Source organism: Melanostigma gelatinosum (assembly GCF_949748355.1).
Source record: "Melanostigma gelatinosum genome assembly, chromosome: 7".
Lineage (NCBI taxonomy): Eukaryota > Metazoa > Chordata > Actinopteri > Perciformes > Zoarcidae > Melanostigma > Melanostigma gelatinosum.
In genome coordinates, this window is record NC_136640.1 from 17,799,867 (window position 1) to 17,812,288 (window position 12,422).

The window sequence follows — 12,422 nt, forward strand, 5'->3', positions numbered from 1 at the left end:
ATGTCTAAAAATGCATCTTATATGGACTTACTCACACTGGTACCATTGGGCATAAGTGCTACTCATATTTATCCAGTGTTTTTATTGGCCACACTCACCTATCTTATTATTGTCTTTTGCAACTTGTGTGTACTGTCAACTATTGCTGTAAGTAAAAATCTACACAAGCCCATGTTTATGCTCCTGTTCAACTTGCCCATTAGTGACATGTTGGGAGCCACAGCTTTTTTCCCTCATCTTCTTTACAGCATTGTGATACAGAACAGAGTGATTTCCCATTCTGCATGCATCACTCAGGCTTTTCTGATTCATTTTTATGGCACAGGAAACTTGCTGATCTTGAGTGCCATGGCATACGACAGGTACATCGCTATATGTTGTCCTTTGAGGTATAATGCTATCATGAGTCCAAAAAAAGTCATCATAATTATTTTTTTAATATGGTTTATAAATTTCTCAATGATGGTCACTCTGATTTTGTTGCTTACACGGTTCAAAATTTGCAGGACAAATATAGTGGATTTGTTCTGTAACAATCCATCATTGACCAAACTGATCTGTGAGGACACCAGAATAAACAACTACTATGGGTTGTTTACTCTCGTCTTACTCCAGGGCGGACCACTGTCAATAATAGCCTACACATATGCACAGATTTTGCGTACATGTGTCATGACTAATCACCCCGATGCCCGGAAAAAAGCCTTTCAGACATGTGGTACACATTTAGTTGTTTTCCTAACCTTTCAAATTAATATTGCCTTTACACTCATTACTCATCGCATTCAGAGTGCATCGCCGTACATTAGAAGGGTTCTTGGTATATCAATCTTATTGTTTCCCCCTTTCTTGGACCCGATTATTTATGGACTGAAAACAACAGAACTGAAGCGGAGCCTAGTGATGTTCCTAAAAAGAAATATTTGTTTGTCTAAGTTGTAACCAGTTTTCTATTGTAATTCGACATGATTAGAGGAGTCATGCACTTGCGTCATATATTATGTCGCCTAAACAAACAATGATTTCAGAATCCCCTTTAAATGAAGGCTCCACTAGCAACAACATGCCGTGTATTACAGCACTACTGAGAAGTTACACATCTCCGTGCCTGTTGATTATTTGTCTTATGCATATGTTGTGCGTTTCTCTATTTATTGTCCATGTGAATGTTCGTATGTGTTTATCAGCACTTCACAGGTTACAGATTAACAGCCTGGATCATTGCTCATCTGAAGGTTGAAACTGTAGACTGTAAACTGTTTTAATAAAGGGTAAGGAAAATGACATCCGCTGAGCACAATCGAGTGAATCACAGGTCATTTAAAAACTGCTGACAGATATACATAATGTAATATGTTTGACTGAAAGTTACAACGTTGCAAAAACTAAAAGCAAACGTATCTCACTGCAGGTACGAATGCACTTGCACTGACCAAATACATGCAGTGAAAATGTATTGAAATGCAAAAATAAATATTCTGCTCCATTTCAAATAATTCAGTAGCAAGTGTGTAAACTGTGTGCATGTCTCAACACTGAGTACATTGTATGTATGTAGACTGTAAGGTGGACTACTGATGAGGAAATTAAAACAATATGATTCTGATTGTGGTCATGTTTTCCTTGACATTGCAATAAAAGTATATATTAACAACTTGCACTGTGTTGACCAAATTGTATTTAATTCCACAGCTGTTTGCATGAACAAATACAATTAATCACCATCAATTGTCAAGAAACAAACACTGTTTAACTCCTTTACTTACTCTTTGTTGTTTTCTCCTCATAATCTCCAAATGATAGAATTGAGTAATTTCCTCAAATAAAAAGGAAGATAGATAATCGGCAGTGTTTCTCAAAGGAATTAAATGTGTTTTTCCTCAACAAGGAGGAAATAAAAGGGCCACAATCGCAAGTTGAGGGTTTCATTCTGGAACACATTTCTCATTTGACATGAAATCATTAGTAATGTCAATATATGGAATAAGATGTGCAAACAATTATAGAGATGTTATGGGGAGATCAAAATAATGTCGATATGTGTGGCAAAGTGGACAGATCAGAATATGTGTGACTACAAATATATATTGAAAGATGTAAACACTGTATCTAATACTTCATTATATGAAGAAAGAATTGTAAATTTGCTGGATCTCTGTAGTGCTGTGACACACTGGGCAGGAAGACATATAGCTGGATCAGGATGCTGTTCATCTGATGTATGTTAAAAGGATATATGTGATGTATTTTATTTTTCTTCTATAAAGTTCAAAGACTCACAAGAGACGGTTAAAAAAAAAAAAGACTAATCCTCACTATTGTACTGAGCAAATCTCTGCATAAGCCAATGTACCTAATTCTGCTGAACCTTCCCATCAACGACCTTATAGGCTCCTCAGCATTCTTCCTACATATGATCAATGACATCCTGACAGACAGAAAGACAATGCAATACTCAGTTTGTGTTCTGCAGCCACGGTTCACAAAATCAGACTATAAAAAGACAACATCAACACACTAAAACACTATGAGCTACAACAATACATAACTTTATTTCTTTCTGCTGTAGTACCATAACTCCAAGTCATTTGAGGACACACATATTTATATATAATTTGGGCATAAAACTAATATATTAGAAAAGCAATCTCACTACTCATTATTTCTGGGGAACAAACTAAGAGGATTTAATGAAGATTCTGTGTTTCAATAGTTTGTCTTTATAAAGGTTTTCATTTTCGTGCCAGTGTGTTTTTTGCCACCATCTACAGGCCGAGAGGGATATACACGTAGGCCTACAGGCCACCTCTTTAGACACATCTCTGGTCAACATTTCTACAGAAGTACTGTGTTCATTATTGGAAAGCCAATGACAATCCCAGAGGCACAAGTGACGTAAACAAGTTATGGCTCTGGAAACATTAAATAAAGTAGGATGGGCAGGGCAGTTCTCAACAGTTCATTCTGACTGCTTTAGATGCAATTTCTACGAACGACATTTCCTCCATTTATTTCTTATTAATCTACAGTAAGCGGAGAAAAATAATGGAGAACAAATCTTTTTGGTTCAGCTCTGAGTTAACCCTCAACACATTTGTTATTCCACCTGGAGGAAAGTATCCCATATTTTTATTTGGTATTGCGATTTATTTCTTTAGCATTTTTTGCAACCTGACCTTGTTGAGTTTGATCATTCTGAAGAGGAACCTTCACAAGCCCATGTATTTCATCCTGCTTAGTCTTCCCCTCAATGACTTGATAGGCATAACTGCAATGTTACCTAAAGTGCTTTCAGACATCGTTACAGAGACAAACAAGGTGTACTATCCTCTCTGTGTTTTACAAGCGTTCCTGCTCCACATGTACGGTGGCGCAGTTTTGTTTATTCTTGCAGCAATGTCTTTTGATCGTTATGCTGCCATCTGCATGCCGTTGCGCTACAGCTCTGTCATGACCCCCAGAGTTGTCCTTTGTATTATCTCTCTAGTTTGGGGTCTTGACTTTGCCTTGATTGTGTCATTGTTCTCTTTACAGACAAGGCTTCCCAGGTGTAAGTCTGTGATCATGAATGTGTTCTGCGACAACCCATCTCTTCTGAAGCTCACGTGCGGAAACACGACGGTCAACAATATCATAGGATTATTTAACACGGCTGTCATGCAAGCTGTCAGTGTGTCCATTCAGGCATTTTCTTACGTGAAGATTCTGATCGCATGTGTGGTTACAAGGAGGTCTGAAGTAAAAACAAAAGCTGTCAACACGTGTGTTGCACAGTTGCTCATATTGATCATATTTGAGATCGTGGGAATGTTCACAATTTTATCTCACAGGTTCAAAAATGTCTCAGCGGACTTGCAAAAGATTATGGGCATGCTGATATTTCTTGTGCCTCCGCTTCTGAATCCAATTGTGTACGGTCTGTATACAAGTGAAATACGAAACACTCTTCTGACACTCTTAAAAAACAGAGTGTCAGTCAACATCTTTACAAAAGTGGGTTAACAGCGCTGACATTTTGCCTTATTGAGCAGCAAGGAAATTCATAACACTGTTAACCCCGGTAGTCTCTCTGATAATGTAAACAATATCAATATGCATGAAAGAGCACAAGTCCATGAACTTGAACACAACCTGAAGGCACTTTTGACTGTTTTTTTTCATGTGGAAACACTGCTGCCATATAAAAAATGCCGTTTTATACCGTAGGACAGGAAGCTTTACTCTGGATATTTTTGATGATATATTTTTGTGAACAGAGTCAGGCTTAAAGAGTGTTGGGATAGGAGCACATTGGCATTGCATGTGATGATGCTAAGACTAATGAAAATATGTGCATCTTTCTGCAATTACACAAATATGCTACTTGACTTTTTCTTGTTGTTACAAGTTTGAAAAAAAAGATTTTATTGCGATATTATCTTGATTGTCTCTATTGGGGTGTACAGCACTTTGTGTTGTTTAAGTACAATGGAGATGTTAGTATCATACCGCACATAGTTTAGCAGGAAATACTTAATTCACCATTCACCACATTTTCATTTGAAGCCTTTTGTGAAACGGTCTCATGCATTTAGTCTTTACTTGTTCTTATTTGATTGTATGTCTCAATATTGTTTGCTAGATGTGTCCACATGTTTTCTTACCTATCATGCACTCCATATGTCTGCAAATTATTTTACATCCAATAATCACACTGTAATTATTGCAGAGTCCAAAATATATACAAGTTGTACAGATGTTTGATGTGTGGTCCATTAATCAAATAAAATCATTCTAACACATATTTCATGGTTTTCCATAATTCATTTAAACCTTTCAACAAAGCTTTGGGGTTTCATATGAAATATTTTACATTCATCCTGAACAAATATTGACTTTCAAATCCAGTATAACTTAATCTTTAGCCCAAAAGAGTCTTTATAGAGAATTATGTCAAATATTCTTTACATATCCTTTTATCCATTTGAGGATTACATGCTTTGTGAATGGTTAAGGTTCTAATATCCATGTTAAGATATGTTTATGAGCCTTACCATACTGTATGTTTAAGAGCATTTCTCTTCTGGCGAGTTCTACTGTATGTCATGGAAATAGACGATGAGGAATACGATGACAGGAGCTCATTTTGAAAGAAAGACTGTGGAAATGAATCACAACAATGACGCATCCTTTCAGCACTGAAATATGTCTTTAGAGCATATGTTTGCTCTAGAGAAGTGTTCACATTTGTATGTACTTATTATGCACTTCAAAATATATACAATGTGTACAGATGTTTGCTGTGTGGTCCATTAATGAAAATCAAATATTCTAAAACATACGTATTTCATGGTTTTCATTTATTGAAAACAAATAATTTAAAAAACAGCAAAACCAACAACACAAAAACAATTTAACTTTCATGATGTCCTATTTCATAGTTAGATGAAAACCAAATACATACAGTCAACTATAATTTTATAAACAAAGAATCTGAGGGAGGAGAAAAAAAATGAAAAGAATGCAGATCCTTACTGTACAATATTTTCTTTATTTGCAATCCTGCTCTAATTCCTTTGGCAGACTGAACCATTTTGTAAACAGAAAATACTGTAAATGAAGTGATGATGGAAACGGTATTCAATGAGGAACATTTCTTTCTAAATAACAGTAGGTCTAAATATACTGTATACTCATCCAGTGGCGTTGCCAGGTCATTTTTCTGGGGCTTAAGCCCCGACTGTTATATTTGAAGCTCCAAATGTAGTTTTAAATGTAAGACTGTGAAAATAAGTGGTAATAAGTGTCGTTTTCTTTCTGTATATAAAACTGTATCATTGGTATTTAAGGCTAAGACAACCTTTATTTCTGTTGGTAAAGTCTGAGGGCCATGAAAATCTCAGCGACTCCCTGCGATGGGAGACGCCTCACCGGTGACAGTCTCAAGTTTCACTATGGAAGAAAGAATGATTGTCTTCCGTGTTACTTTCGAGCAAGGAACATGTGTCCAGCAGCCCTGAGCAGTGTGACCCCGACACTTTTTAACAGGAGCACAACAGTCTTCTAACTCCACCAGACATACTTTTTTGTCCCCTTTTTACCTGCTCCTCCATCAGCATTTTTCACACCTAATGCAATGCCTCACAGGAAGAAGATGCAGCGGTATTACCTGAGTTCTCTGATCATTTACTCAGAGAACAGTACTGTAGTCTGTAACCATTGCAAAAAAACAAACAAACAAAGCAAACAATGAACTCTGCTGTTAGCCCAAAGCTTAGTCTGTCCTTAGACTCATGCATACAGAGAACGTCAGTTTCACACCAAACATGCAAGCGTACATACTGAAGATTAGACTGAAACATAGTATGTCAGTTACCTATCCTGCAAAGTAGATTGAAATGTAAACATTTCCTGGTATCCCCATCCTCTCTGATCATTTTCCATGCATTATTTATTCATTTGACCCAAATCACAGTCTGGTGATGTGTAGAGTTACATAAGTCCTAGAATCCAGAGATACATATATTTAAGTGTTTCCTCCATTCTTTGATACAGTGAAGTTGGTGCTGTCCTTATTTAGGCTCCTGCTGATCTTGAATGCCACGTTGTGGAAGTCTGCATATTTGCGGTCAAAGCTCAAAACACTATGTTTTGTTATATCAAGTTCCAAGATTGAAGGTATGGAAAAAGGATTTTTGGAAAAAGAAAAATACTTCTTAGAATGGTCATATGTTTATTCAGTTTGGCATATGGCAAACCTAAAAAAGAGCCGATGTACAATACATCATGAGTAAATAGCCTAAGGATTTACTTTATTCATTATGTTTCAAAATCAACAGAATCAAAAACCACAGGACATGATGTTTGTCTGTCCTTTGTGCCAAGGTGGTGAGCACTTCCAGGAAATTAACCTTGTTTTGAGTGGTTGACGATCTACAAGTGGGGGTTTCCAGCTTGTGTGGGGTGTATCTTGGTTTGGTTTATGTTGTAGAATTTTGGGACAGTTGGGCCCAGAACACATCATCAGTAATGTTCCCTTGTGTCATTGAGTGTTTCGGCCATTTAACACTATACACCCTCCCCAAGGGCGGCCAGCTGCAGGATGATCAGCCCTCAGCTTGTGTGCCGTGCCCAACTGTCTCAAACTTGACAACATTGAGAATGGTAGACGCCTGAATGGTCAACAGGTGGGGATTCTCAAGTGGGTTATGCTGACATATTTGGAGCCCGGCACGGGTCATTCCGCTTGATCCAAATCCACTGGCTGCTTCTTTCAGCCGCCTCTGAGACTGCCTTGATGGTCTGCCGCAGAGCCTGACCGTGGCTTCCCAGCTCTTTCAGCAGTCTGATGGTCGAAGAAGCCACAAATCCTCTGCATCCCACTTCCACTGGACAGTTGTTTGTGTTCCAGCCACGCTGCTTTGCTTCTGCTGCAAGCTCTGCATAGCGTAGCTTCTTACGTACAGCGGCCTCTTCAAACGCGTTCACCCATGGGACTGTGAGCTCTATGATGTACACAGTCTTCAGTGAAGGGGACCAGAGTACCAGGTCTGGCCTGAGGTTGGTGGCAGCAATCTCTGGAGGAAAGATCAATTGCTGGCCGATGTCGACCAGCATCTTCCAGTCACGGGCCATGATTAATTGTCCCGTTTCTCGCTTGGTGGAAGGATGTTTGCGGGCTTTTTGTCCTTCTCGGACAAATGCTGTTGCCTTCAGGGAATTGGCTACTCTCGGGGGTAAGGAGTTGGTCGCACACCGCTTGATGTCAATCGCTGATGCCAGGCTTTTGAGGACCTGGTTGTGCCACCAGGTATATCTGCCTTGCGTGAGGCTGGTCTTGCAGCTTACCATGATGTGTTTGAGAGTCGCTGGAGTTGGGCAGAGGGCACAGGTTGGGTCTTCGCCATACCACTGATGGAGTGTGAGGATTTGTGTCTAACTCTGCTGTATTTCCCTCAGTAGTGTCCTCCTAGGAGTCCCGCCCACTGCCACGCCTCTCTCAGTAGGCACAGTTGTGCCTCATCTCCGGTGATCGCTTCCAGCTGAAATAAATACTCCTGTCACTCTCATCCCAGTTGTCAGTCCGTCCGTTTACCTACCTGGTATTCCGACCCGTGAGTAGTCCCGCTGTTCACTCTCTGAAGACCTGTTACTAACGTTGTCTCTCGTTTCTTCAACCTGCCTGCCGTACAGTGTCGAGCCTCGGGTTTTCACCTGTACGTAGAAACCTTCCAGTTCGTTCCTCGGAGATCAACTGTTTAGTCTTGGCGTTCCTGTGCCGAGCCTCGGGTGTCACACAGACGATCCAGCCTGCCTGCCAGCCGCGGACGCGGACCGGGCTCTTCCCGGCTAAGGATTCGAGCGGAACGTGAGGACGCGCCTCCGTAGTGACGTTTGACAGTTTGCCTGTTGGCTTCGTCTGCCGCTCCACAGGATTAGTCCCTCTCCGGCTTGGAACCGGGCGGAGGCGTGGAGACGCCTCCTATTGACTTTGTCCATTTCCTGTTTTTTCCCTTGACTGAGAGAAATAAACGAACCTTGGTTTTGAAATTGAACTTTGCTGTCTGAGTCTGCATTTGGGTCCGTGAAACACCCCACATCATAACATGGAGATTCTTTGGTGATGGACGCACATCATAAGTAGCTCTGATGATAAAGCTACCTCCTCGACCACCAATTTCCTCCGTTCTGATGTTGTGGCCTTTCGCCAAGTTGGTTCACTTGCCGTCAGGCCGAGGCGTCCTCTTCCCTGCTGAACTTGCCCCACGATGTCTTTGTGCCTCAGGGTTGATGTTGCTTGCTGCACAGCATTGGATGGTTTCCACTTCCGCCCAGTTGCTAGGGGCAGTGCAGCATTACTGATAATCTTGTCTCTGGAATCCCTCAGCGTCATCTGCAGTCTGTAAGAAATTTGAGCAAAAAACTGTCGTTAGTAGATATAATAAAAGTGTTTAATAATTCATAATTAATTATTCATAATTAGTCATAATCATAAGGGTTTTGGGAATGCATAATTAAGATACACATAAAGTGATGTAGGAATAGTAGCTAAAAGACCTGAAGCTTCTGCCAAGTTGCAGAAGTTTAACTTTCATACTGAAGGATTATTATAGAAGGGGTTAAAACGTAACTGACAGTCATTGAATGTGTTAGTAGACTCAGGGGCAGACAGGCGAATACACTCCTGGAAGTTAGCCAATAGGAATCGGGATAAATGGAAGAGGAGGTGTTTCGAACAGAGGTGGGAGGTTTAATTTCAAGACTTTTTTCCTCTCTCGTGTGATGGCCCTCGGACGACGGACGTGTTTTTCACCTGAGGAGCTGAGAGAGGTTTTTGCAAATGGGGTTTTATTGTTTTAATATTTCATAGGAGTATGTACTCCAATGTTTAACTGTAATCGTACTTGCATCAGTGGAATTAAATTCCTTATAATTGTAAATCAGTTTCGGTAACGTTTTTAGCGCCGTGTGTCTGAAAAGCTATCAGTCCACGTGTGCTGGCCTGCTCCATTTCATTGTGAGGAGATTTCTCCCTCAACAAATTTGGCAAACCCACGAAGGGACATTCTTACCGGCATCGCTGCGTGTGCTGAAGGCAGCGTTGGTCAAGCAGACATCCTGGGCCCATAATATCGGTAGGCAGAGCCGTTTCATGAAATCTGTGAGGTAGCTTTTAGGACATTTAGGGGAATTTCTGCTTGGCTAAGTGTTGCTAACGGCTAGCTCTGCGTTGCCGGTGAGGACGTTCCACGAGGAGGCCTCGTTCCACTGAGGTAAGTTACGATTTACTGTCTGAAGTATGGTGAACTAAGGGACTAGTCCAGTGTATAAGGATCCTAAGAATAAAGCAATTAAAGGCAGACAGCGCTGTAATTAAATCATCACATTGGTATCAAACAGCTGTTGGCTAAAGCGGACTAATTTTGCACATACTGAGACACTCTGGCTCGGCCGGTGCATTTTTGGGTTTGTGTTGACAACTAGTTCAAAAGCAGGTATGTAGCTTGGCGAACTGAAATATCGTGGCATTCCGGCTTAGGGGTGCAATCCTTTGCGGGTTTAGACCACGAGTTTTGGGCCTTGAGCATACGCTGTTTAGAGAAGCTAGGCTAGCGGGAGTTAGCTTCTGAGGCTGCGGCTCCTGGAAGTCACTCTTGCTTGCTTTGGCCGTGCAAAAATAGAGGATCGTGTGGATGATTCAGAAGACGTAGAATAATGGGCTTTTGGGGAAACTAGACTGACTGAGGAGAGTGGTGTGACGCTGGAAGTTTATAACTCGTGATCAAACGTAACAATGAACTCAGGTCTGGAGGAGCTAATAGCCTGTTAACCGGAGGATTTAAGGTTTAATAAAACCGGACAATAAGTCCAATAATACGTGTGACCAGTCTGTGTTTTAGCAGCGTGGAAATACGTTTAAAATGATGAATAACATTGCATAATCTGTAGCCGCGCTGTGAGGAGCTAACGCTAGCTACGTGTAGCTCCGGTTTTGCGGTACTCTGTATGTAAAATAAACGTGCTTATAAAATAAAATAACCAGTAGAGTGTGAGAGGAGACAGAGGGCGTACCAGTGGAATTAAAGTGTGGGATTTTGGTGAAACTTGTGTGTGCGTATGCTTTATTAGAAGCTCCGTTTTTGCATTAGCATAGCGGTTAGCATATCCGTTACCAAAACAGCCAGTTTCAGGATAACTTCCGGTCTGCGAGAAGAGAGAAGAAGAAGGATACAACGCCAGAAAACCAACTAGCTGCTAGGAGGAGTAACTGCTAGATAATCGTAAATAAGTTTAGAATCTGTGAATTTTTCAGAGATTCATTGTCTAAGAGCTGTGAGCTTATATCCTGACCTTAGTTTTAATTAAGCATTATAACTTTAGTTGTTGACTTTGGTTTTAATTCAGCGTTTTAACAAAGATTAATGGTTTCAGTTGTGCTCCTTCAATTCTTGAACTTAATTGTGATTCATTATTTTGCAGACCAGAGTGTAAGTGCAGTTCAACAGTTTGACTTGCATTGGTATTTCTGATTGAATATCTTTGAACACAGTTATTGATTTTTTAAAGTTGAATTTAATATTTAATTGATTAATTATTCATTGTTTTTTAATTTCATTTTACTTCCAATTTTAAACCTTTCGAATTCTGATTTGGAACTGGATTGTGATTTTGATTCTGATTTAGATGTTGAGTTTGATTTCGGAATTCTAACTTCAATTTTGGATTCGAGATTCCTTCACATATCCAGTATTGACTAATTTTGGTACATTTACTATTTTACATCGTTCCTAAGAATCAATTTTGACACGGACGGCGCAAACATATTTGAGAGATCGTTGACCTCTCTTACACTACAGACGTATGCTAACATTTACTGCTGAACATTTGGCAGTTTTGTGTTTGTTTTAGTCAAGGTGCGTGGTTGAGTGGATCCAGATCTGGGAAGTGAAGCAGTGGATCCCAGTTTTGGAGTCAACGATCGCACACAATACAGCACAGAGGGTGAGTTGACTTTGATTCATGTGATGACAAGTGTGCACATTCAATACACACATTTGAACACTCCTAGGCTGCATAATGTTTACATTAACGAGGCAGAAAAGGGAAGTAGGAGAGCTGGTAAAATCCAACGGACAAGCTGAGTTTGTGCCATGGAGACATAGAGAGAATGCAGCGGCGACTGCTGAAACTGCAATGTAGCAGAGGTCGACAGAGAATTAAATAGAAAAGTTCAGGCCAAGAAACATGATAGCAGCAGAAGCCCAGCAGCAAAAAAATCCAGTAGTACCAGCCCCCACGGTGGTGTACCATCAGCCTCCACCACGATGCAGAAGTGGTGCATCCAACAGAGGGAGAGGTAACGATAAAGGGGGGCATGGGGGTCGTGTAAGTAAAGGAGTGTGCTACGTATGTGGGAGAGAAGGTCATTGGGTGAGAGATTGCCCACATAAAAGAAGAGGAAGACAGCTCAGTGCAGCACCACAACATGCTCCGTTCCCACCACAACATCAGCAGTACCTACGACCAGGTCCATCTGGACCTCCTCCCATGAGACATCAACAGATGCCCATGCTGTCACCAGGACCATGGGGAGGTTCAGTGTATAGCCAAGATACATAGATGGTTGCCATGTGATCCCTTACAGCAGAGATATCGAGGTGAAGGGGGGATATGGTAAGGTGTCAAACATTTATGGTAAGGTGTCAAACTTTTTTGTAGATCCACATTTAGAATAGTTTTCAGTAAAGGTGCTACTCACAATTTTTGAGATTTAATAACGTCATGATAAACCACAACTTTGAATTTAAATACAGCACAATCCAAGTCCTCTAACTCAGTGATAGGTCTTAGCCTAGACTTGCTAACTCTAGAAATTGAGAAATATACGGGAGCTCTAACTAACATGAGCCGAGTTTTGTTTTCTCAGGTGACAAACGCAGAAG

The 12,422-nt window shown here is 40.6% G+C and overlaps 2 protein-coding genes across 2 annotated transcripts; both read left to right on the top strand.

Annotated features, from left to right (window-relative positions):
- LOC306779675 (olfactory receptor 52B2-like) lies at nt 1-942 on the top strand (the record flags this gene model as incomplete). The annotated part of the gene is made up of 1 exon (XM_079271652.1): nt 1-942. One exon carries the CDS (start codon nt 1-3, stop codon nt 940-942), a length of 942 nt encoding a protein of 313 aa, XP_079127778.1.
- A 2,103-nt stretch (nt 943-3,045) lies between these two features.
- Nucleotides 3,046-4,002, top strand: LOC306779676 (olfactory receptor 52B2-like; the record flags this gene model as incomplete). Its single annotated transcript, XM_079271653.1, has 1 exon — nt 3,046-4,002. One exon carries the CDS (start codon nt 3,046-3,048, stop codon nt 4,000-4,002), a length of 957 nt encoding a protein of 318 aa, XP_079127779.1.
- Nucleotides 4,003-12,422: the final 8,420 nt, after the last annotated feature.